General features: G+C 36.9%; 1 protein-coding gene across 15 annotated transcripts in view; it reads left to right on the top strand.

Annotated features, from left to right (window-relative positions):
• C2CD6 (C2 calcium dependent domain containing 6) overlaps window positions 1-23,610 on the top strand; it is a 127,470-nt gene that overhangs the window by 12,122 nt on the left and 91,738 nt on the right. For 8 of the 15 annotated variants that reach the window (XR_005385228.1, XR_005385227.1, XR_005385226.1 and 5 more), the window contains exons 2-9: window positions 1,497-1,583; window positions 4,513-4,564; window positions 6,066-6,211; window positions 9,301-9,423; window positions 13,646-13,690; window positions 14,647-14,715; window positions 17,211-17,290; window positions 22,018-22,164. Coding sequence is in view for 11 of the 15 variants with exons in the window: in XM_038585360.1 (XP_038441288.1) it covers window positions 1,497-1,583; window positions 4,513-4,564; window positions 6,066-6,211; window positions 9,301-9,423; window positions 13,646-13,690; window positions 14,647-14,715; window positions 17,211-17,290; window positions 22,018-22,164 (749 nt within the window). In the remaining 4 variants the exon portion in view is untranslated. Of the gene's footprint in view, window position 1; window positions 63-1,496; window positions 1,584-4,512; window positions 4,565-5,970; window positions 5,998-6,065; window positions 6,212-9,300; window positions 9,424-13,645; window positions 13,691-14,646; window positions 14,716-17,210; window positions 17,291-22,017; window positions 22,165-23,449; window positions 23,548-23,610 lie in introns of those variants that run through there. The other 7 variants (XM_038585363.1, XM_038585361.1, XM_038585362.1 and 4 more) reach the window with 7 other exon arrangements.

Here is a 23,610-nt window from a genome sequence, read left to right as displayed (position 1 = left end):
TTGTTTTGCTTATGTTGCTGCCACTGAGAACTCTGCTCAGATAAGGAAGGAAAAGTAAAGAGGTAATGATGTGAGGGGAGAGGCAGTATTTTTTGCCACATAGTCAAGAGTAAATTGAACATGAGTTTTATAAAGGATTTTTCCCCAATTATTTTATATTTATTAAAATGCACAGAGCAAAATTCCGTAATAAGGTTATCATAACATCAACAAGCTTGAGGGTGCACACTGAATACGCATATGATGTACCACATTTGATGTTTTAGTGATGATATAGTAATTGTCACTCAGTTACCTTAAACTACAAATTATACAAATATATAAAAATCATATATATAAAACCCATTAGGCAAGTCAGATGCAGCAATAGCAAAATGACCCAAGATACATACAACAAATTTCTTCAGTACAGATAAAGTGTTTGTTACATACTTTGAAGCAAAAATTTCAACATAACTAAAGATGTATTTTATATGTCAAAAATTGAACAGTTGGTTCTTGAGGAGACCCAAAACAACAGATTCCTGGGAAGCTAATATTTATAGGTAAAGCTATGTTGATTCAAGTTAGCAAAGGTTGGGGATAAATAACAATTCTTCTTTTCAAGTTGGATTTGTAATAGCTTTTTCCCTATTGCCCTTGCCTCTGTCTTCCACCTTCCTTTTCTTTCTCTTTACTTTTTCTCTTACTCTTGTAATTTTTAAAAGCTAACCATCATGTGTAGTGACCAGAGCCCTTAAGAACAAAGATACCAACTCACAAATAGCAGTTAGTGAAGTTACTCTGGAGGAAATCACACAACTAAAAACTGACCGCCATTTATCCCTTGCCTCATGGCCATGTACCTACTATCCCAAAATATTCAGTTCCACTTCCTTCAATGGCTGATTAGCTGAATGAATATTGGGATAACTTGCAAGCAGGATCCCTGCCCATCTGTGGGATACAGTCCTTAATGTCTATATCAGATTAAGACTAAAATGGAGTAATGATGGTCATTTTTAGTTAGCAAGCAGAACTCACTATTCACAGTACCATGTGCTTCTCTCTCCCCTCATGGTTCCCTTGATGATTTTATTTTATTTATTTATTTATTTTTTTTAATTTTTTTTTATTTATTTATGATAGTCACAGAGAGAGAGAGAGAGGCAGAGACACAGGCAGAGGGAGAAGCAGGCTCCATGCACCGGTAGCCCGACGTGGGATTCGATCCCGGGCCTCCAGGATCGCGCCCTGGGCCAAAGGCAGGCGCTAAACCGCTGCGCCACCCAGGGATCCCCCCTTGATGATTTTATATTTACTTGTTTATATTTCTTTCTCTGCTAACTTATTGATAAACTTACGGAGGGTGGGGATGAGTTTTCTGGTCATATTAATATCCCAATGCCTAGAATAATTGTTACTTAGTAGATACTCCTAAAATATTTGTGGAAGTTGACTTTTATCTATTTCTTCTTTGCCTTCTAAAGTCTTATATTAATTTGTTTACATCGTAGATGCTGAGAAGAACTCTGAAAGGGACTGAAAGTAAAGAACTGGAAATAACACCTGAAGTGCCAACTTTGGTACCATTTGGGGGTGTGGTATGTGAGACTGATCCTTTGTAAATCTGTACAAATTATTTCTTTATGTGAAGACTAGTTAATATTTATTATTTGATAATCAAAAACATATGTAGAAAATGGTTCTCTCTGATAACATATTTGTGAATTTTTCATTTTTTTCATTGAGTCAGAAAAAGCATTCTAATGATCACTGAAATTATGGAAAACATCTTGATTCACAGAAAAAAAAATTTCTATACAGGGACTCCCAAACTGTAGTTACATCAGAATCACTGAGAATACTTTTCAAAAACATTGATTCTTGGCCTCCACCTAAGATCTGCTAACTTGGAATCTGAGAATGGTGCCTAAGATTAAGTATTTTCGTTGTGCTGGTGAAGTGATTGCATTTATTGTCAGATTTAGGAGCCTTTGAGCTATGATTTGAAAATTGACTCCACACATCTCCTTCAAGCAAGAAATAGTAAATCCCAGGAACAAAAGCAAAATTCTTGTGAATCATACATATACACACAAACACACAGTTGGACCTAAAATGTAGGCTGAGAATCAGAAAAATCTGTTTTTTTGCGTGTGTGTGCACTATAGAACATAAGATACATTTAGAACTATCAAATGTTTTGGTATTCTTTTACAGTTATCTTTATTCCTGAACATCATTGGAATAGTTAATGGGTATGCAGTGAGAGAGTTTCTCTTGTCCCTCTTCTCTAGATCCTATCGTATACCATACATTTTCTTGATTAAAAAATATATGATGACTTTAACACCACGTTTTTTTTTGGAGAAAAGTAAGAGTATATTAATTCTACTTTTTTTTTTTTTTTTTTACAAAATGAGCACAGTGTGCATTTATCTGTATAATTATATAATACTTTCCTATAACACAATCAAAGTCACTGCCTGAATCTAAACTTAGAAAAGATTCCTTGAAATCACTTTTGGCTGTAAGCTATTCTGCATGCCATTATGTTGACATACTGAAATCCATAATCCATACTATTGAGTATAACTTCTACATTCCTTCAGAACTGATACTTTGATTTCATTCATACCTCCTGACTTCATAGTTTGCATTTTCCTTAGTTGAGTTACATATTGCTAGACATTATTAACCTGCTCTTAAAAGTCACCTGAAAGTTTTTGACAGATGTTTGGCATATGATAGCTCCTCTTGGCATGTGATTTGTCACATTACTTTCTGAAAGTTCTGTGATTTATTCTGAGGTATTTGGCAAGACTTGTACATGTGTCTGCAACGATAGCTACATCACAACCCACTATTCCTCTTTCTGACAGTCAGAGCCCTTTTTCAGAAAAAATGTGAAAAAGCCTGTCTTAAAATTGGGTGCATGAAATGCTTTTGTGAACACTCTTCTGGTTGCTTTCCTGTTTTCAGTGCATATTAAGGGTGGGGTGGTTGGTGAAGGTTTGACATGGTTATTGTTTTGGGCCACAGATGGGTCTCAGAATCTGTGGCAACATTTGTTATTCATAGCCTGTGAGTGGTCATCATTATATTTGTGAGTGTTAAGTATTTTTCTATATTTAAATAGAAAATTTTCTGTTTTATTTTATATGGATCTATTATACAAAAGTATAAAGAGCTAATGAAATATAAGGAAAGTAAAGGTAGTTGCCCATGGCTTCATGTTAAAATACTTGGCAGGCAGGCAGTGATTTATGACAGAATGTTAATGTGGAGCATTATGCAATACAAAATTATAGTTATACTTCCCTGTTTTATCCTCTTTATCTTTAACTCCAATTTTAAGAAATAAAAATGATTCATAGAATCACCTATGGCAGTACTATTTAAAATCCTGCCTAGATTGTGTAATAGGCATTGGCATTACACCCCTTTGCATTTGAAAACTTAGATTTAAAAAAAAATTTTATTTATTCATGAGAGAGATAGAGAGGGGCAGAGACACAGGCAGAGGGAAGAGCAGGTTGCATGCAGGGAGCCCAGTGTGGCACTCGATCCCAGGACCCCAGGCAGGATCACGCCCTGAGCCCAAGGCAGACACTTAACCGCTGAGGCCACCCAGGCATCCCCAAAACTTAGAATTTTTAACATAACATTTCGTATCTAAGTTTCCTTGAGAAGTAGACCACAGTACTTTCTTCTTAGGATTTTATGATTCAGATAACAGTTTTTAAATTAAATACTGAATGCTAATTTCTGTTTCTGTATCATTTTAAAGCCAAATCTTTTCTTTTTAAAGCCAAATCTTTAAAATTATTTACATATATTTAAAGATACTATTTGGCCATTTATTTTGTTTACAGTGTTTAATACCATATTGCTGTTGTTTTTACTTGGTTTTTAAGACCAAACATGGCTAAATATATTTGGCGGATAATGCATATCAGTATTCAAGTATTCCTGAATTCATTTTATATATTACTTTATGCATAAACACAAAGTATAATTTTCTTTAACATTTAGAAATACTTTATACAAGAGAAAATGAATATTTCACAATCTTTGGCACATTGTAGTGGGTGAATGGTTGTTGAATGAATAGAGTGGTTTTAGGATACTGAATAAAAAAGCTTATCTGAAGCAAGGCATATTTCTTATTATTATATGTGGGATGCTACATTTTGTCGGTTCTCATCTCATAAAATAACAATGATTCAAAGAGTGATGGTTGGATTTAACTTAATAATGCTTGCCTTCTTTTCTCTCTTTCTCTTTCTTTCCTTGTATTCTTGTTCATTTTAGTTTTACTTTGAATAAATCCTGCCTATTTTTCTTAGAAAACAGTATTCCTGTTTTCTGGTGTTTTCCATTAACTAGATATTTTTAATGAGAAACTATTTTTAATGAGAAAAACTAGCAAAGTGGAGCTTTTAAAAATATATAGTTTGGTGTAGAGTTAAATGGAAGAAAAGTTAACTTAAAAACTCATTTGCTGTGTTTTTATTTTGATTGTTTTAGGTTGGCTGCCTTGCTATTCATGTAAAGAACTGCAGACATTTCACGCCTAAGAGTATCCTTTCTTTGATTTCAGAACCATACCATGATCATATATGTTTCAGTTATATATTGCTGCAAGACTTAGTGGTTTAAAACCTTCACCGTTTTATCATCAATCATTGTGTGCATTCATTAGGTGCCACTTCTGCTTCACATTAGCACAGCAGGCATTCAGTCATCTGACAGTTCAAAAGGGCTAGAATATCTAAGAGATGTCATTTACATGTCTGGTATTTTAGTGAGGATGCCTAGAAGACTAGACTTAGCTGGAAAGCTGAAATGGTTAGAAATTTCTTTCCATACAGTCCCAAGGTCTTATCTTTCCATCATATCTTTTCTGCATTTTTATTTTTAAAAAATACTACATTAAAATATTATTTATTTTGTTTACTGAAGTTTTTGGTGTCTCCTTAAATTTTGGACCATGGCTGGTGTCTCTCTCACCCTGTCCTAGACCCAGCCCTAGTCATGTCCACTGCATTAACGTATTCCCAGGGCCAGTCCAGATTCAAGAGCAGAGCAAAATAAACTCCACTTTTTGATGTGCAAAGTGATGAATGTTTTTCAGCCATCTGTAATCCATCTCAATCATCATATTAAAGGAAAAGAAAAATACATATCTTAGATGATAATACTAGTTATTTCTTTTTTTTATTCAAAGTAGTAATTGTGCAGTCTTAAACATTGTTTAAAGGATTTATTTATCTTGGTGCCTTTAATAAACTGATTGCTCATAATTAGATTTATCATGGCATAAACCCAGTGTCATCATGAAGTCTTGGTATTTCTTTTTTATATAAAGTGAATTATTGAGGAAAATTTTGCATAAAGAGATTTTTGAAGATAATTAGTTAAATCATAAAGACAAAATGGTTTTAATGCATGGAGTACTATGAACAATAATTCAGTATAGTATACTGAAGTATATAGTGAAATGAGTAAGATAATGGAAAACTGCTTTAAATTTTTTTGTCTTAATGTTAAAAATAAGTTACTCTCAAGTGATTTTCAAAGTTTTGCATTTCTACATAATTATGCTTAGAAAAAATTTTAACTTATATTGCAAATATTTAGTCACCTTAAAAATAATACTTAGAGGGGCTCCTGGGTGACTCAGGTTAAGTATGTGACTCTTGATTTCGGCTCAGGTCATGATCTCAGGGTCATTCACACTGGGCATGGAGCCTGCTTAAGATTCTCTATCTCCTTCTGCCCTCCCCACCCCGCTGCTTACTTGCTCCTCTCTCTTTCTCAAAAAATGATAATATATAGAAACAGTTGCAGAAGATCATAATGGAAATGTGAGGATGGTGATATGAGAAGTGATCTGAAGGATAATCAGCCTAATTTTCCTACTTATATTTTGCTTACCGTTGATGGGCAAAAATACTATTTTAAAAGATTACCTTCATTTATTTGATTGATTTTGCCTGAATTATTTAACAGGTAATATTATAACTTGTTACTATACAATTACAACAAAATTTGCTTCCTCAATATCTGTGTATTTTCAGTTGCTTTACAACATTACAGTAATTTGTTCATTCGCATCTCTATTAACAACATTGTGAAATGTACAAAAATGTGTAGCCTGCCATCCCAAAACAATGAAAAGAACGCTGTAATTAATTTTGATGACGTAAAGTATTTTTCTGTACAGGTAATGTTAAAGTTCTCTTCTAGATATAAGAATGCATTTTTACAGTTTCAAATAATCCATACTAATTATCTCCTTTTTTGGGGATTGGAAAGAAACAAATGCAGTACCTTTTAATTTGATTTTTACAGTATTCTGTTTCTATGCCATGGACTATATTGGTGTTTTTTTTTTTTTTTTAATAAACAACTTACTGGCATATGTATAATCTTGATGATCTTCTTCCCTAAGATCTTACTATGTTTCTGAGTGCTCATCAAACATACATTTTTCTCTGTCTTGCTTTTCTCCTCTTCCACTCTGGCTTGTGCTGCTGTAACAAGTTACCATAGATGGGGTGGCTTAAACAGCAGCCATTCATGTCTCACCTTTATGGAGGCTGGGAAGTTCAGGATCAGGGTGCTGACACATCGCTGTCTAGTGAGAGCCTGCTTTCTAATTTCTTGATGGCCATCTTCTCCTCATTTAGTGACATGGCAGAGAGCAAAGAGAGATCATCTTTCTTGTGTCTCTTCTTGTCAGGGGCTAATCCAGCTCATGGGGGCTCTACCCTCATGACCTAATTACCTCACCAACACCACAACTACAAATACCATCACGTTGGGGATTTAGGCTTCAACATATGAATTTTGAGGGGATGCGATGTTCAGTCCAGAGCATACTTTCTCTTTTTTTTTCATTTCCCCCTCATTTCTCTCTCTTCTTTCTTCTTATATAAACTCTACTTGTTTGTGCATGGATTAACTTATTTAGTCTTTATAAGAATCACCCCCCCAATATATATTATTTTATTATAATCGTCATTTTACAGTTCAGGAAACAGGTACTGTTAGGTAAAATAACTTTCTTAAGATCCTAGAACCAGTAAATGGAATAGCTGGGAATGGAGTCAGTCTGGCTTCAGACTATACTGTTCAACTTCCTCTCACATCAGAGCTTCCTATGTTAAGAGTTTGCTTCTCTTTATAGCTAAGCTTCTTACAATCTTAAATGTATTTCAGAGTTTGCATTATTTAAAGTGAGCAGCACTATTTCATGTAGCCATAGGGATTCATTGATTAGGCCATTCATTAGTCCTAATAGTTAAATTTTAGTGAAGTCCTAAACATTTCCCCTGTGCTCCATATTTGTTAACCGTCAGTTTTAATCTTTAAAACTTTTTGCTGAAGTCTTGAGTATTGAAGATAGTTCTTTAAGCATAGTTTAAAAAAAGAACACAAAAAATCAGGCATAGATTTGCTAAAGGCAATCTATGCTATTTGTTTTACTTTGCAAATAGTTTTCCTGAGCTTGCCAAGTTTTCAAGAATTTTGTATATCCACTTAAGGAAAACTTGAAATTAATGCTGGAGAATAGTATAAATTAGTAAGTTGCTTATCTTTATTAGCATAATCAAAGTCTTTTTTCCTTTTTTTAAATAGGAGCTGTTAGTTTGAGCATATTAAGAGGAGAATTTTAATGGAACTCTAATGGAAAGTTTGGGAATGTTTCAGTAATAACTACATAGAAAACTGTACAAGGAAACAAAAGCAAAACATGTTAAAGGAAAATTTATATATATATATAAAATTTATATATATAAAATATACTGGAAGGATGAAAATTTATATATATATAAAATATACTGGAGGGATGAAAGGAAGAGAACTATGAAAATTGTAGGGGAGGGTGTTGAGAGCTAATATTTTTCTCTCACAATAAGCAGTTAATTGATAGTATCTAAAACTAAAATATCACTTAATATAAGCATGTTACTTAGAAACATGATTTCAGGGCAAAAAAAAAAACAAAGAAATCCCTTTAAAAGCTTGAAAGATAGTTTCTGAGGAGTGAAATTTTGCAAAATCATGCCCAGGATTTACTTTATAGAGGTATGACTGAATGATGACATGGAGGGGCTCATGCCATTGATAGAAGGGTGGAAAGGAAAACACTACACTACATAGAGCTTCAGGAGAAGCGTCCAGGTGGTCAGGAAACAAGACAGAAGTGAGGAGAGACCCTAGACTAAAGCCTTTATTGGGGTTTTCTTGAGAAAGCGCTGCAGAACAGAAATTTAAGATTGGCTAGTTTGAATAATTCTCTCAGGCTTTAGGCTGTAGGGAAGTCCCTAGTTACTTGGTTCCTGGTCCCGGGATGATTTAGGGCCAGGGAAATACTGGCTCCATGTGAGAGTTAGATAAGGAAGTGGTTAGGGCTATAATTTGGGATTGGTTTGCATATGAAAGATATGCTTCCATCTCACTAAACCCTTTGCTATCTGTAAGAATTGACTAGCCCAGGGAGGGGAAGTCTGTCTCTGGCCAGGCTTTTTAGGATGTCAAGACATCATAAAATACAGAAAAAAGGATTAAACATGCGAGAAAAGAAAGTTGTTTTTGTTTGTTTTAACCATTATAGAACTCTTTGATTTTTTAAACTATGTATTATATAACTATGATAAAATTACACATTATATTTTGGGATACATTTTATCAATAAGTTATTTAACAGAGACTGAAAAGGATGTTGGTTGTCTTTTGATATTGGCTATTTGGGTTATCTAGATTATCTGAATTGGATATTGAATTACCTTTTATTTTATTTTATTTTTTTAAAAGATTTTATTTGTTCATGATAGAGAGAGAGAGAAGCAAAGACACAGGCAGAGGGAGAAGCAGGCTCCACGCAGGGAGCCTGATGTGGGACTCGATCCTGGGACCCCAGGATCGTGCCCTGGGCCAAAGGCAGGCGCTAAACCGCTGAGCCACCCAGGGATCCCCTGGATTACCTTTTATACTATAGTTTCAGTAGGGTGTGGAAACTAAACTTTTGTGTAGAGTTAAAAAGAGAATGTAGGCAGTGCATGTTTCAAAAAACTGTAATTGATGTTATACATAAACAAGATCCTGATTTTTGCTGACGTTAGGGTATCTGTGACTATGTGATTGAAAAGTTATAAGGCTAATAATATGTGAAAGCTAACCATTTAGGTTTATTAGGGTGTATATAACAAAATATAGTTTTACACCTATAGTGTATTTATTCAGAAATTATATCTGAAATTCAGACTGCAAATGTGATCATTCTTTTTGCATGTATTTTGTTTCAAGGTTCCCAGGCGTCAAGATGATGTGCGGAATAATATTTTCTTGGAACTAATGCAATATGACAAAATAGAAAAATACCCTCTCTTGTTAGGGAGTATTCAGGTACACCTTTATGAAGTAATTCAGGTATGTATTCAGATTATCTTTACCACCTTGCTATCACGTTATCCAGTTTGTTGGTGGTGGTATTTATCTGTATCTGATAGACTCCTTTTGGTTTATTTTCTACTTTCAAACTCATATGCTTATGAAACAATGTCTCCCTCTGGTTATATATATTTTTTTAAAGTTGGCTTAGAACAGCATAATATATTTAAAAATCAATTGTGTGTGGGGGAAAGATACAAATTAAAAGACTTAGCATGTTTTATTATGTTTTCTGGAATTTCAAAAAATATTTATTTATTCATGAGAGACACAGCGACAGAGACAGAGAGAGAGAGAGAAGCAGTGACATAGGCAGAGGAGGAAGTGGGCTCCCTACAGGAAGCCCAATGTGGGGCTTGATCCCTAGACTGCAGGATCACACCTTGAGGCGAAGGCCTACACTCAACCGCTGAGCCACCCAGGCATCTCTCTAGAATATTTTTAAACAGGACTCAAAAGATAAACTCTGTCTCTTATTTGACAGCCCAAATTTCAGTTCTTTTACTCTTAGCTGGGCTCCTTGCAGTCTGCCCTGTGCATGTGTTGTTTAGAGGTTAGCCAGAGTTTGGGGCAGGGTTTATACACAGATTTCATTATTCCTCCCCTCTTGCTTTCTCCTATCTCGGATTACCCTCTCACTTCCCAGCAGCCATACTGTCCTGAGCTCAAAGGAAGAGAACTGATAGTGAACAAATATAAACAATCTGAAGGAGTATTTGTAGGATGCAAAGCAAGGAAGCCTTCAAAGACTTATGAAGTTATGTCAAAAGACAGAAGAGACAGATTGCAAGAGTCTCCTGTTGGCTAATTTCAGGATAATTTGAATATCAAAGAGATCAGTACAAGTTCTGAATAAAGAAAAATCCAGAAGTCCTGTTGATCTCAAAAAAAGAAGAAAAGAGCCAGGGAAGAAAAATGGAATTTTGAAATTTAAAACAGAAGAATGCCACTTAGTGTAGAAAGAATGATAGAATTACAGGTTGACTATTTTTGCAGTCCTTTATAGCGAATGATGGTTGGTTCAATCAAGACTTAGCAGTGCTACTTAAAGCATGAGATAAAAGGTTATTGGGAAACAAGAAATTTCCACGACACCACTGTAACAGTCTGCACATTAATTGTTGCAGTGGGGAAAAGGTGCCTTTACAACAGAAGTTTTGGTTACCACTTTAACCAAGAGCTTGAAGTTAGCTTGAAGTTAGGTAATTGTGGATAATTTAACATCATATGCATCCTTTGTCAGTGCATGTCAGTACAATATGAAGTATACAGCATTGCCTCGGAATTGTTCTCATCAAAATGTTTACCCCAAATCTAACCAAGCTGAGTCTAGATCTAACTTTCAGTTCATAGGAATTTAGGAGATAGGGAAAAAGTTAGACAATACCATGATGATATAAGATGAATACATAATGTGGGACATACTAGCTTAGATTCTAAAAAGCTAAGGTCAGGGAGTGCCTGGATGGCTCAGTGGTTTACGCGTCTGACTTTTAATTTACCTCAGGTCATGATCTCAGGCTCATGGGATCAAGCTCCACATTGGGCTCAGCAGGAAGTCTGCTTGAGATTCTCGCTCTCCCTCTCGCTCTCTCCTAAGGTCAGGGAGTGCCTGGATGGCTCAGTGGTTTACGTGTCTGACTTTTAATTTACCTCAGGTCATGATCTCAGGCTCATGGGATCAAGCTCCACATTGGGCTCAGCAGGAAGTCTGCTTGAGAATCCCTTCCCCCTGCTCGTGTACTTGTTCTCTCTCTTTCTAAAACAAATACATAAATCTTTAAATTTGTTGATGGGTATTTGGATTGTTTTCTGTTTTTTACTATTATACTCATTGTTGCAGTGAATTTTCTTGAAACTGTCTTCCATTGCATATATGCAAAAAGTCTCTATAGTATGATGAATTGCTATGTCATATGGCAAAGAGACCATTATTATTTAATGAGCAGAGTAGTCAGGGGAAGCAATTTTGGTTATTTATAGGTTTCCCCAAAAAGCCTTATGATTTTAGGTGTGGTGTGTTCAAGATATGCTGTGTGTGACATCTGTCAGTATCTTTCTTTTTTTTCTTTTCCTTTTTTTTAAATTTTTATTTATTTATGATAGAGAGAGAGAGAGAGAGAGAGGCAGAGACACAGGCAGAGGGAGAAGCAGGCTCCATGCACCGGGAGCCCGACGTGGGACTCGATCCCGGGTCTCCAGGATCGTGCCCTGGGCCAAAGGCAGGCGCCAAACCGCTGCGCCACACAGGGATCCCTGTCAGTATCTTTCTGTAGGCACTTCTACCTTCACTAAGAATTGTTTCACGGCACCTGGGTGGCTCAGTCAGTTAAGCATCTGCCTTCTCAGGTCACGATCTCAGGGTCCTACGATCGAGCCCCACATCAGGCTTCCTGCTCAGTGTGGAGTCTGCTGCTCTCTCCACACCTCTGCTCCTACTCCTTCTCTCTCTTTCCCTATTTGTATAAACTAGGCCTAATGAAGAATAAGCCTCATGGATGAATTTGGCCCACTTTAAATAGACGCATGGCTTTTTTAATATTTTTGAGACAATTGTAGTTTCACATGCAGTTGACAGAAATAATATAGAGAGATCCTTTGTATCCCTTACTCAGTTTTCCATGATGGTACCATCTTTCAAAACCAGGGTACAGTATTGCAACCAAGTTAGAGAATGTGCCACTTCTACCAGGATTCCTCAGGTTGTTGCCTTTTATAGCTACATCTTCTTCCCTCCTGCCTCTGCCCCCTCCTTTAACCCTTGCCAACCACCAATCTGTTCTTCCTTTCTGTAATTCATTTCCAGGATATTATATAAATGGAATCACATAGTATGTAACATTTTAGTTTTTTTTTTTTTTTTCACTCAATGTACTTCTCTGGGAAGTCATCTAGGTAGTTGCATGTATTACTAGTTCATTTCTTTTTTGCTGTTGAGTAGTACTGCAGGGTGTGAATGTTCCATGGTTTGGCCATCTGCCCATTAGAGGACATCTGGGTTTCCAGTTTGGGGCCATTCTGACTAAAGTTGCTATAAACGTTCATGTATAGGTTTTTGTGTGGACATAAGTGTTCATTTCTCAGATAAATTTCTGGTTTGTAAGATAGTTGCATGTATAATCATTATAGGAAATGCTGTTTTCCAGAGTGGTGAAGCCATTGTACATCTTCACCAGAAATAAATGATCAGTTTCTGAGCATCCTCATCAGCATTTGGTGTCCTCACCATTTTATTCTTTAGCCATTCTGATAGGTGTGTGATGTCTGCCATTGTACCATCAGCTGTTATTTCCTTTATTATATGACTTCACCAGAAACTGAGAGGGCCAATGTTAAATAGGTTCTGCAGATTGCTAGGTTTTGGGGGTGGAGAGGATGTGTGAACAAGGTGCTGACGTTTTCACTAAAGGAGAACTAGTGACCAGAAAGTCTGAAACATACCAGACAGCCTGAAGTTTAAAAATGGAAAACTGTTAATATCTACATGAACTAATACAACCTAGAAGCAATAGAAGAGGAGTGTGAAGGTTGCTCCTTACTTCCTGGCCTTGAAGTAGGTGGGCCTTTCCTTGAGGAGCCTGTGAGGGAAGTAGCATCTTTAGTGGTGAGCCAAGGCTTAGGTAAAGCAAAGAGGCAATGTCTGGTAGAGCAGTTAAAGGTGTAAGGTTGTTTGTTAACCATGGAATAGGGAGAGATTCCATGAACTGCAGTGGAAAATGTTGGGAAGAAAGGGAACCATGGGATGGTGGATTAGATGGGAGGACTGCTAGCACAGTAGACCTGACCAGAGGTGATGTGATGACCAAGGATACCTAAGGTTTACCTGGTGAAAAAGATCCCAACAGTTCCTGGGGGATAAGAGAGGCACTCAGTTCTGTCATGAGTCCACTCTTTGTGCACATTTATGTTAAATCCAACTAAAGGAGTACAGGCATGGCAGTTCCTTTAAGACTTGAAGAAAGGGGAACTATAATCAGCACAACCATTTTTGTCTAAATTATAAATGTAAACAATAACTTGTTTTTGGTGCAACCTGGAATTTTTATTTTCTTCCAAATGTATTTTAGCTACTAAGTTAACACATGCATTAAAAATCATTACCTGATTTTTCAAAATTTATGAGATGGTTAAGGTTATCATCTGTATGGCTTCATGAGTGACTCTCTATTTGAGAATTTTACTCTTTTTTACTCTTTTCCAGAAAGGGCGTTTTATTGAAGAATTTCACATGTTGCATAAAAACACAGTAAGAATTTTATTGAAATTTCCAAAGTTTTGTACATGCACTTAACATTTCATATAGCTTTACTCTGATACTGTTTTAACTTCTGTTAATGTTTTTATTCTCCTGTTACCCTATCACTGTTTGAATTAATGGAAATGTATTAAATAGAAAGAACAATATTTACTCACACAGTCTTCATCTCCACCTTTTTTTTTTTTTTTTTTTTTTTTTTAATGCTGCTACCTTACTGCTAACTGATGAACAGGAAAATTGAAATCATTGACTAAGAGACTAAAATGTCCTAATTTCTTCTTTGATTATGTGTCCTAGAGAAAAAGAGTTTCTAAAGGGTGTTTTTACAGTTCTTGCTTGAATTTCTTTTTAAATACTTAAAATTATTGTTTTGATTAATATTCTATTCAGAGAGACCTCTGTCATCAATAGCCAGAACAGGGACAAGGAGCTTTATCAAAAAGAATGATGGACATTTGAGATCATAACCTCTGACACCCTCCTTCATTTCACATTTGAGCAAGCTTGGATTCAGAAAGATGAAATCACTTGTCTAAATAAAAGTGTTATCTGGAAGTGGAGATAGGGGAAATGTGAGTAAATACTTTAAAAACATACACATGTATATGTATCTCTGTGTGTGTGTATATATATATACACACATATATACATATATATGTATATATACACATATATGTGTGTGTGTATCTCAGGGTAACCCTACTAATTATAAGTTGATATTTCCTATATTATAATCATATAATACTTTTTAACAAAGTTTTTAACATTTCAGGAACTCCATAGATTCTTCTATAGGAGTTCCTTGTGTAGCTTATTTTTTCAATCAGGAGATTTATGCTTTAGTTTTTCTGAGAGATTTGTGAAGTAAAAATATTACTTGCTACCCCTTTTTCATTAGAATATCTTTCTGATTAACCAATAAAATAAATTTGCCATGTGTTTAGTTTATCTGTAAGGTGGAGGTGGAATTTATGTTCTCCTATGGAAACTTTGGTTATGGATTTTCACATCAGGTTAGTTCCTCTCTTAAAAATTATTCTATAACTCTTCAGTCAAATCTGAGCCTCTCTTCTTTCCAGTTTGATAAATTTTCAAAAATACATATATTTTTTAAATAATTTATTTATTTATTCATGAGAGAGACACACACACACACAGAGGCAGAGACACAGGCAGAGGGAGAAGCAAGTTCCACGCAGGGAGCCCAATGTGGGACTCCATCCGGGACTCCAGGATCACACCCTAAGCCAAAGGCAGAGACGCTCAACTACTAAGCTACCCAGGGACCCCTAAATACGTATTTTTTTAAAACAAATATTTTTAAAGGAATGCTGTTTTTCTCCAGCCTAAGGAAAAAAATGAAACCATCATTTTTATTTGCATATGCATTTAAAATAATATTTTATTCAAAATGCCATTATCAGAAAACTTGCTTTTTTTTTTTTAAGATTTATTTATTTACTTATTCATGAGAGACACAGAGAGAGAGAGCGAGGCAGAGACATAGGCAGAGGGAGAAGCAGGCTGCATGTAGGAAGCCTGACGTGGGACTCGATTCTAGGACTCCAGGATCACACTCTGGGCTAAAGGCGACACTAAACCGCTGAGCCACGGGGGCTGCCCAGAAAATTTGCTTTTGTGTGTTCATTTGAAAACAAAATTATTTCAACTGTATAAGAAGTGCAGGCTGTTTTTTGTTTTTTTTTTTTTTTTTAAGATTTTATTTATTCATTAGAGACACAGAGGCAGAGGGAGAAGCAGGCTCCATGAAGGGAGCCTGATGTGGGACTTGATCCCAGGACTCCAGGATCACGCCCTGGGCCAAAGGCAGATGCTTAACCGCTGAGCCACCCAGGCATCCTGAAGTGCAGGTTTTTATATCTAAAAATGCTTTTTAAAAATGGAGTCATTTATTATACTCATATAATGTTTTACTCTGATCATATATACTCCTTCCCCACTCCCCCACCCCCCATGGTTATTTCAATGTCTGGTATTATTTGAGCACTCCTTGATTTATCGAGAGAGTAATATGTTCAAAGAAGTTATCTTCCTAGCTTTGTCCTGCCCCTTTAAATTCATTACATATACTCATGTTCCAATGAAAATTTTAGTACATTAACCTATGTCCTTAGGCTAGATTATTTTTGTACATTAACCTATGTCCTTTTATTATGTCCTTAGGCTAGATTTCTAGAATGGAAATTATTGTCCAAAACAATGACCTTGTCAGGGAATTGTTTTAAAAATGTTGTAGCAACATATATTCTCACCAAGTGTTTGAAAGAACTCTTCATATCCCTGGGTATTATTACAACTTTGGACCATTTATAAATCCAGTCCCATCAGTGCTGCTGTTATACAGGGGATATGATCCCTATACTTTGCATATAATTTTTCATTTCATTTTTTTGCTATTTTTTATAGTCTTGGTTGTCTTTTTTATTAGGAATTGAGAGTGGGTATATTACTCTTATTAAACAGTCTGCCATTATGTTTACTAAGTAACCGCAGGTAAAATGTTATTCTAAAATTTTGCCTGTGGTACATCATAATGATTTTTAATGCATTTCGAATCAGAACTAAGTAATACACAGAATAAAGCCACTAGGCACAATCTTTTTTCCTTCTTTGATTTTTCTTTCTATTCCTCCTGCCTATTTATTTTCTTATGAATTGGGTCTTGTAGGGACTGTAACTGATTAGTCCCTTTCATGACATAGTTTATAAGCACCAACTTCAGAGGTAGGTTTTGTGTCTGAATATAAGTAAAACATGTAATAATCACATTTTTTGGGAGATATCTCCTTTTCAGATAAAACTAGGCAAGTTTTGTTTTACATAGGTAGATTCTACTGAAAACAAGAAACAGATATTGTGTGGAAAAGAGTGAGAAATATAATAAAAATTATTGATTTTGATTTTATGTCTATGAACTTTTTTTTTTTATTTATTCATGAGAGAGGCAGAGAGAGAGAGGCAGAGAGAGACACAGGCAGAGGGAGAAGCAGGCTCCATGCAGGGAGCCTGATGTGGCACTTGATCCCAGGACTCCAAGATCACGCCCTGGGCCAAAGGCAGGCGCTAAACCACTGAGCCACCCAGTGATCCCTATGTCTATGAACTTTTCAGTAATATAGACCCCTACTCACCTGTCTTGATAATGTAAAAAGAGTACAACACTGGGGGCAGATAAAGCTGCATTCAAATCCTGGCTCTGGTGTGTATTGGGTAACATTGAACAAGTTACTGATCCTCAGCATTTTTTGTAAAATGGACACAGTTACCTACATCATAGGATTATTGAGAGGATTAAAAATAATATTACAGATTCAAGGTTCTTGGCAGATACCTAGTGTCAATAAATGGTAGTTCTTTCTTCCTCTCTTAGTTCCATTTCTTTTTATACGTATTTAAGGCCTATTCTGTAGTCCCGGAGGATAGTAGTATTAGAGTGAACTGTAATTGTAACTAAGCAGTGTTAAAATACGCTTACCATTTTCTTCAGTTAAAACCTCTTCAGAAAATTATTGAGCCATCCATGTTTATGAATATTGCACCACCTCCAGAGAGAATAGATCCTGTGATGTAAGTGTTTGAAGTCTTATTTACACAATCAGATTACGTAGCATTAAAACATTTAATCCATTTGATGGACCATTTTGATTGCCTTTTTTTTTTTTTAAAGATTTTATTTATTTAATCATGAGAGACACAGAAAGAGAGAGAGGCAGAGACACAGAGGGAGAAGCAAACTCCATGCAGGGAGCCCGATCCTGGGACTTGATCCTGGGATTCGATCCTGGGACTTGATCCTGGGACTCGATCCTGGGACTTCAGGATCACACCCTGGGCCAGAGGCAGGCACTTAACTGCTGAGCTACCCAGGCATCCCGCCATTTTGATTGTCTTAAGACATAGCCAGAATGGGCTAGACTCCAAGGTAAAGAGAGCAATGAATTGTTTTTGCTTACTAAGGTGGGAGAAATCTTGGGTTCCTGGGTATAGGCTTGGAGAAAGGAGGTGAAGAGGCCTCGAGATGAGATAAAAGAGAGTGTCATCTTCATGGCTGAAGGAGGGAAGGCAGGGTTAAGATAATAAGGAAAGTTGGCTAGTTGAGGTACCCTTTTCTAGAAGGAGGTGAGGGATTTATAAGATCAAAGTGTCTATTAATTGTCAGTTTTCCTTACAGTATAGTAGGGTTACCTCCATTCCACACATTCTAATGGTTACTTCTAAATCTTTAGTAAAAAGTTCATGTTAAAAAATATCATTAGCAGGGATCCCTAGGTGCCTCAGTGGTTTAGCGCCTGCCTTCGGCCCAGGGATCCTGGAGTCCTGGGATCGGGTCCCACATCAGGCTCCCTGCATGGGGCCTGCTTCTCCCTCTGCCTGTGTCTCTGCCTCTCTCTCTCTCTCTCTGTGTCTCTCATGAATAAATAAATAAAATCTTTAAAAAACCCAAAAAACAAAAATGTCATTAGCAAACCAAAAGTAACTTAAAATATGTCAACTGCTCTTAAAATTTCAACAATAAAAATAGATTAAAGAGAAATGAGCACCTGAGATGGAAATTTAATCTATGGTGCTATCCAAGAATAAGAAATAGAGAAAATGGAATTGAGGGAATTGGGTATAGGATGGGAATTTATATTCTGAAATGCTTATTGTCCTAGAGTCTCACCAATACTGGGTATTATCATTAAATAAATTTTGTTCACTTGATACTGGTCATTTGTTGAAATAGTAAAATTTGAATGTTTTATGTTTATCAATCATTATTTCTTTATTCACTGATTGATTCAATAAGCATTAATTAAATATCTACTATACCCCCAAGCCATTGCAGATAGTAAAATAAGTAAGACCTGGTCCCTGCCCTCTGGTAGCTCATGGTTTAGTGCAAAGGTAACTTGTAAAAAGAGATTATTATAATACAAATGAGATAAGAACCCTCCTAGAGGTAAACATAAAGAACTGTGGGACATAGCGTGTGGGATAATGGTGAAAGGAACATAAAAGTTGGGTCACAGCAAATTTATTGAAATGGACTCACTAAGCAGAGATTCTGCATTTAATGTTTCAGATAAAGAGGTTAGAAAAGACTGGATTTGGTTGTTTGGTTGCAGAAACATGAACCAAAAGATGCCCACATGGGTGAATTGGAAATGCCAAACCTGCCTTGGTTTAATGTAGAAGGAAGATATTCAAAGGGTTAGAGAGATGGTGATGTTGGTATAGATTTCTTTTTAAGACTTACTCACTCACCCTGGGAGGTTCCAGAAGATACACCTTTCACCATGACTGTGAGAAGTAAATTTGTGAGGGGAGCCCCCCCGTGAAGAGCTATGTGATTGCTCTTCTCTGTTAGGCAGCTCCCACCTTACAGTGGGAGCTGTGGTCACTGAACTGGGAAACCTAAATGCAATGGGAATATAGCATCCTGAAGTGGCAGGGCCAAGTGATGGCCCACAACCACCTAAGGCAAGATGGCGTGGTTATTGCAATGGACAGTAGAGTCAAAGCAGTAATCAGAATAGTTTGACTCACACAGACCTCTGACATTGGCTAGTTGATCATTTCAAGTTCCTAGAAATAAAATGTATAGGGAGCCTACTAAATTCTTACTTAATTTGTATAAGCAGAGAAGTTCTATATCAAGTGAATAAAAGTCTCACCTGAGTAAAAAATGTACTATCGGTCCTCAGTCAAATCCCAGATTTGAGCCAGTTTGCAGACCCAAAAGCCTTCAAGTGAAGGGGAGGCTTGGTCCCCTTAGAGATTCTGGTTAACTGACAAAAATTTATAATGTTAATCTTTCTCCCAGCTTTCCCAAAAGGGAGGGAGAGGCTTTTACCAGAGTAACTGCATTAGGGAAAAGGAAATAATCAGACCTTTCAAAGACTACTGGACTCTTGCTCTATACTGACCCTAGTTCCAGAAGATCCAAATGGCACCGTTGTCCACCTGTCAGACTAGGGACTTACAGAGGACAGGTGATTAATGGAGTTTTAAACCCATTCTGTGATTATTTCCCCAGTTCCAGATTGCATATTTGGAATCGACAAACTTAGCAGTTGGTGAATCCCTACATTGGTTTCCTGTCTTGTGGACTGAGGGATATTATGGTGGGAAAGTCCAAATGGAAGCCACCAGAGAGCTACCTCTATCTAAGAAAATAGTTAAGCCAAAAGCAATACCACATTCATGGAGGGATTGCAGAGATTAGTGCCATTATCAAGGACTTGAAAGATGCAGGGGTGGTGATTCCCATCACATCCCCATTTAGCTCACTTATTTTGACCTATGCATAAAATATCTTGGAGAATGATAGTAGGTTGTTGTAAGGTTAACCAGGCTGTGATTCCAATTGCAGCCGCTGTACCAGATGTGGTTTCATTGCTTGAGCAAATTAACACATCCCCTGGTACCTGGTATGCAACTGTTGATCTGGCAAATGCTATTTTGCTCATATAAAGACCATCAGAAGTAGTTTCTTTGATCTGGTAAGGCCAAGCAATATACCTTCACTGTCCTACCTCAGGTATATTAACTTCTCCAGCCTATGTCATTAATTAAGTTCACAGGAATTTTTTATTTTTATTTTTTTTTTTTTTAAGATTTTATTTTTTAAATTTTTATTTATTTATGATAGTCACAGAGAGAGAGAGAGGCAGAGACACAGGCAGAGGGAGAAGCAGGCTCCATGCACCGGGAGCCCGACGTGGGATTCGATCCAGGGTCTCCAGGATTGTGCCCTGGGCCAAAGGCAGGCGCCAAACCGCTGCGCCACCCAAGGATCCTTTTTTTTTTTTTTTTTTAAAGATTTTATTTTTTTAATTTTTATTTATTTATGATAGTCACAGAGAGAGAGAGAGTTTTTTTTAAAGATTTTATTTTTGAGATCCCTGGGTGGCGCAGCGGTTTGGCGCCTGCCTTTGGCCCAGGGCGCAATCCTGGAGACCCTGGATCGAATCCCACGTCGGGCTCCCAGTGCATGGAGCCTGCTTCTCCCTCTGCCTGTGTCTCTGCCTCTCTCTCTCTCTCTCTCTGTGACTATCATAAATAAATAAAAAAATTTTAAAAAAAATAAAGATTTTATTTTTTTAATTTTTATTTATTTATACAGGAATTTTTTAAACAAGATTTATTCATTTTAAAGAGAGAGCATGGGGAGGAGCAGAGAGAGAGGGAGAGAAAACGTCCCAAGCAGTCAGTCCCCACACTGAGCACAGAGCCTGACACAGGGCTTGGTCTCACATCCCTGAGATCATGATCTGAGCTGAAACCAAGAGTCAGATGCTTAACTGACTGAGCCACTCAGGTGTCCCATAGTTCACGGGTATCTTGATTGCCTTTCCCTAATACAAGGTATTACACAGGTCCATTACAGCGATAACCGTTATGCTGATTGGACCTGGTAAATAGAAAATAGCAACTAATCTAGACTTCTGATAAGATATTTGCATATCAGAGGGTGGGAAGAATTCTGACAAAAATTTAGTAGTCTTCATTGAAATTTTTAGGATCCAGTGGTCCCGCACCTACTAAGGTGGAGGATAAGTAATTGTATCTGGCCCCTCCTAGAACCAAAACAAAAGCATAATACCTGGTGGGCTTTTTTGGATTTATTATTTGGGTGTACTACTCTGGCCCATTTATCAAGTGACCTGAAAAATATATTTACGTAGCAAATATATTTTCTTCTCTCATATCCCCTTATCATGTAACATTAGCTATATTGACTTTATACTGTAACACTTAAGTATTGTTAAATTTAGATCATACTATTTAAGTTTCAGGATATTAAGAAAAGTAAACATCACCCAAAGACTTTATATTCTTTTTTGGGGAAGAGGTTAGTGAATTTTTGGTTGTATGCAGGATAGTTGTATTATGTTAAGTGGAATTATGACGTGTTATTGTTCTCATTTGGAGATTAAATATGTTTTAAAGATAGGCTTAAGGGTGCCAGGTTGATAAGAGGTGGGTGGACTTGTGATGATCAATTTCACTTGACTAAGCTGCAAAATAGAGATTTGGATCTAGAGATTGGGAGAGAGGTCTGGGCTCAAACACTTTCTACTTCTCATTAGAACCTCAGGTCCTTATCTCCTTTCTCATCCCTGCTGCCCATCTTAATAGTAAGAATGTTCAAGAGAGTACTTCTGTCAGGATGTCTGACCTTTGTCTTTTTTCCTAGCTCTACCTTCTGATGGTTCAAGGTAGATAGATGAGCTACAGTGTACAAGAGAGAATGATTTTAAGTGTGCTTTTGTATAATTGCAATATTTAACATTATAACCATTTGGCAGAAATGTTATTACACCACAACCAATAGAATATCCAGCATTCCTATCCCCAGACCTGAATGTTACCATTGGGATGCCACCTGCAGTGTCCCAATCCAACCAGCCACCTGTAGTGCGACTTGAGAAACTTCAGCAACAACCTCGGGAAAGGTAAAAAAGAAAAGAAAAGAAAAAAAATATCTTCATCTTATTTATGTGTTAGTGGTACGTTAATTTTTTCTTTTGGGACATGGGCTTTAGGTATTTGTTTGGAAAAGTCAGTGTTGGGGATCCTGGGTGGCTCAGTGGTTTAGCGCCTGCCTTTGACCCAGGGCATGATCCTGGAGTCCCAGGATCGAGTCCCATGTCTGGCTCCCTGCATGGAGCCTGCTTCTCCCTCTGCCTGTGTCTCTGCCTCTCTCTCTGTCTCTCATGAATAAACAAATAAAATCTTAAAAAGAAAAAAAAGGAAAAGTCAGTGTCTAGTGCCCCTGTAATACATATGGTGGTACACTTTGTTGTGTCCTATAAATAAATCCTTTAAGCTATCTTTACTTTTTTTTTTTTTTTTTGCTCTTCTGATTGAATAAATTCCTTTGCCTTGTCTTTGAGTTTGCCAATCCTTTCTTCTACATCTAGTGCTCTTGGATCCTTCTATTGAATTTTTCAGTCCAGTTATTTTGTTCTTTAGCTCTATGATTTCTGTTTGGTACTTTCCTATATTTTATATCTCTTTGTTGCAATTCTCGTTCTGTTTATGAATTTTTCTCCTGACCTCAGCATCTTTATGATCACTATTTTGAATTTTATATCAGGTAAATCAGATTTTATTAAGGTCTGTTTTTTCTTATTTATTTCTTTGAAACTTACGTTCTGAAGTTTTATCTTGCTATTCTGTTCTTGTTATCCTCTTCATTTATCCTGACTCTGTGTTGGTTTCTGACCATTAGATAAAACTGCCAAGTTTCGTAGTCTTGATGGAGTGGTCTCATATAGGAAATGAACCTCATCAATGAACCCAGCCCAAGCTCTTGGGTGTCTCTCAAACCTTTGTGATTGTCCAGGCTGATTTCTTTTTTTCTTAGCAGCTTCCAGTTGTTCAGTGTTTCAAGACTTGTCAGTATCTCAAAGAGGAGAATCTCAGTCATCCTCTAGATTAAGGCTGACCAGCAGCTGAACCCCAGGCAGCTGTTGGGCAAATATGTAACTAGAGCCCTTCCATGGAGAAACTAGAAGATGAGCTTTCTTGTCTGCTCCCTTTGTGCTAGGCCTGTGGATATAGCCACTGGAGTGGAAGTCATTCCTGGACCTGTTAGGAACTGCTTCTTTGTGTGCTGAAGTTCTGTGGGACTGGAGAATGCAAGCCCTATTGGCTATGGCAGCCAAACAATCCAGGGGCCCATCTCTTTGGCAACAGCCACAAAGTCTGGAGTGCCAGATGTCTGTATAAGCTCCTTCCAGGGAGATACTGATGGTTTGGATCGGTCTAGAAGGAGAAGGAGATAGCATCTGCTGGCTTCCAGAGATCTCAAGAAGGATTTCAGTCAACTCCAGGTAGCAGCTTTTAAAGAATGCAGTAGGCATCTTTTGGGAAATAACAGGGAGATGAGCTTATTT

This window comes from Canis lupus, chromosome 37, assembly GCF_011100685.1.
Source record: "Canis lupus familiaris isolate Mischka breed German Shepherd chromosome 37, alternate assembly UU_Cfam_GSD_1.0, whole genome shotgun sequence".
In the NCBI taxonomy this organism is placed as follows: Eukaryota; Metazoa; Chordata; class Mammalia; order Carnivora; family Canidae; genus Canis; species Canis lupus.
The sequence above is the reverse complement of the archived record's forward strand: the minus strand, read 5'-3'. Positions and strand labels throughout refer to the sequence as shown.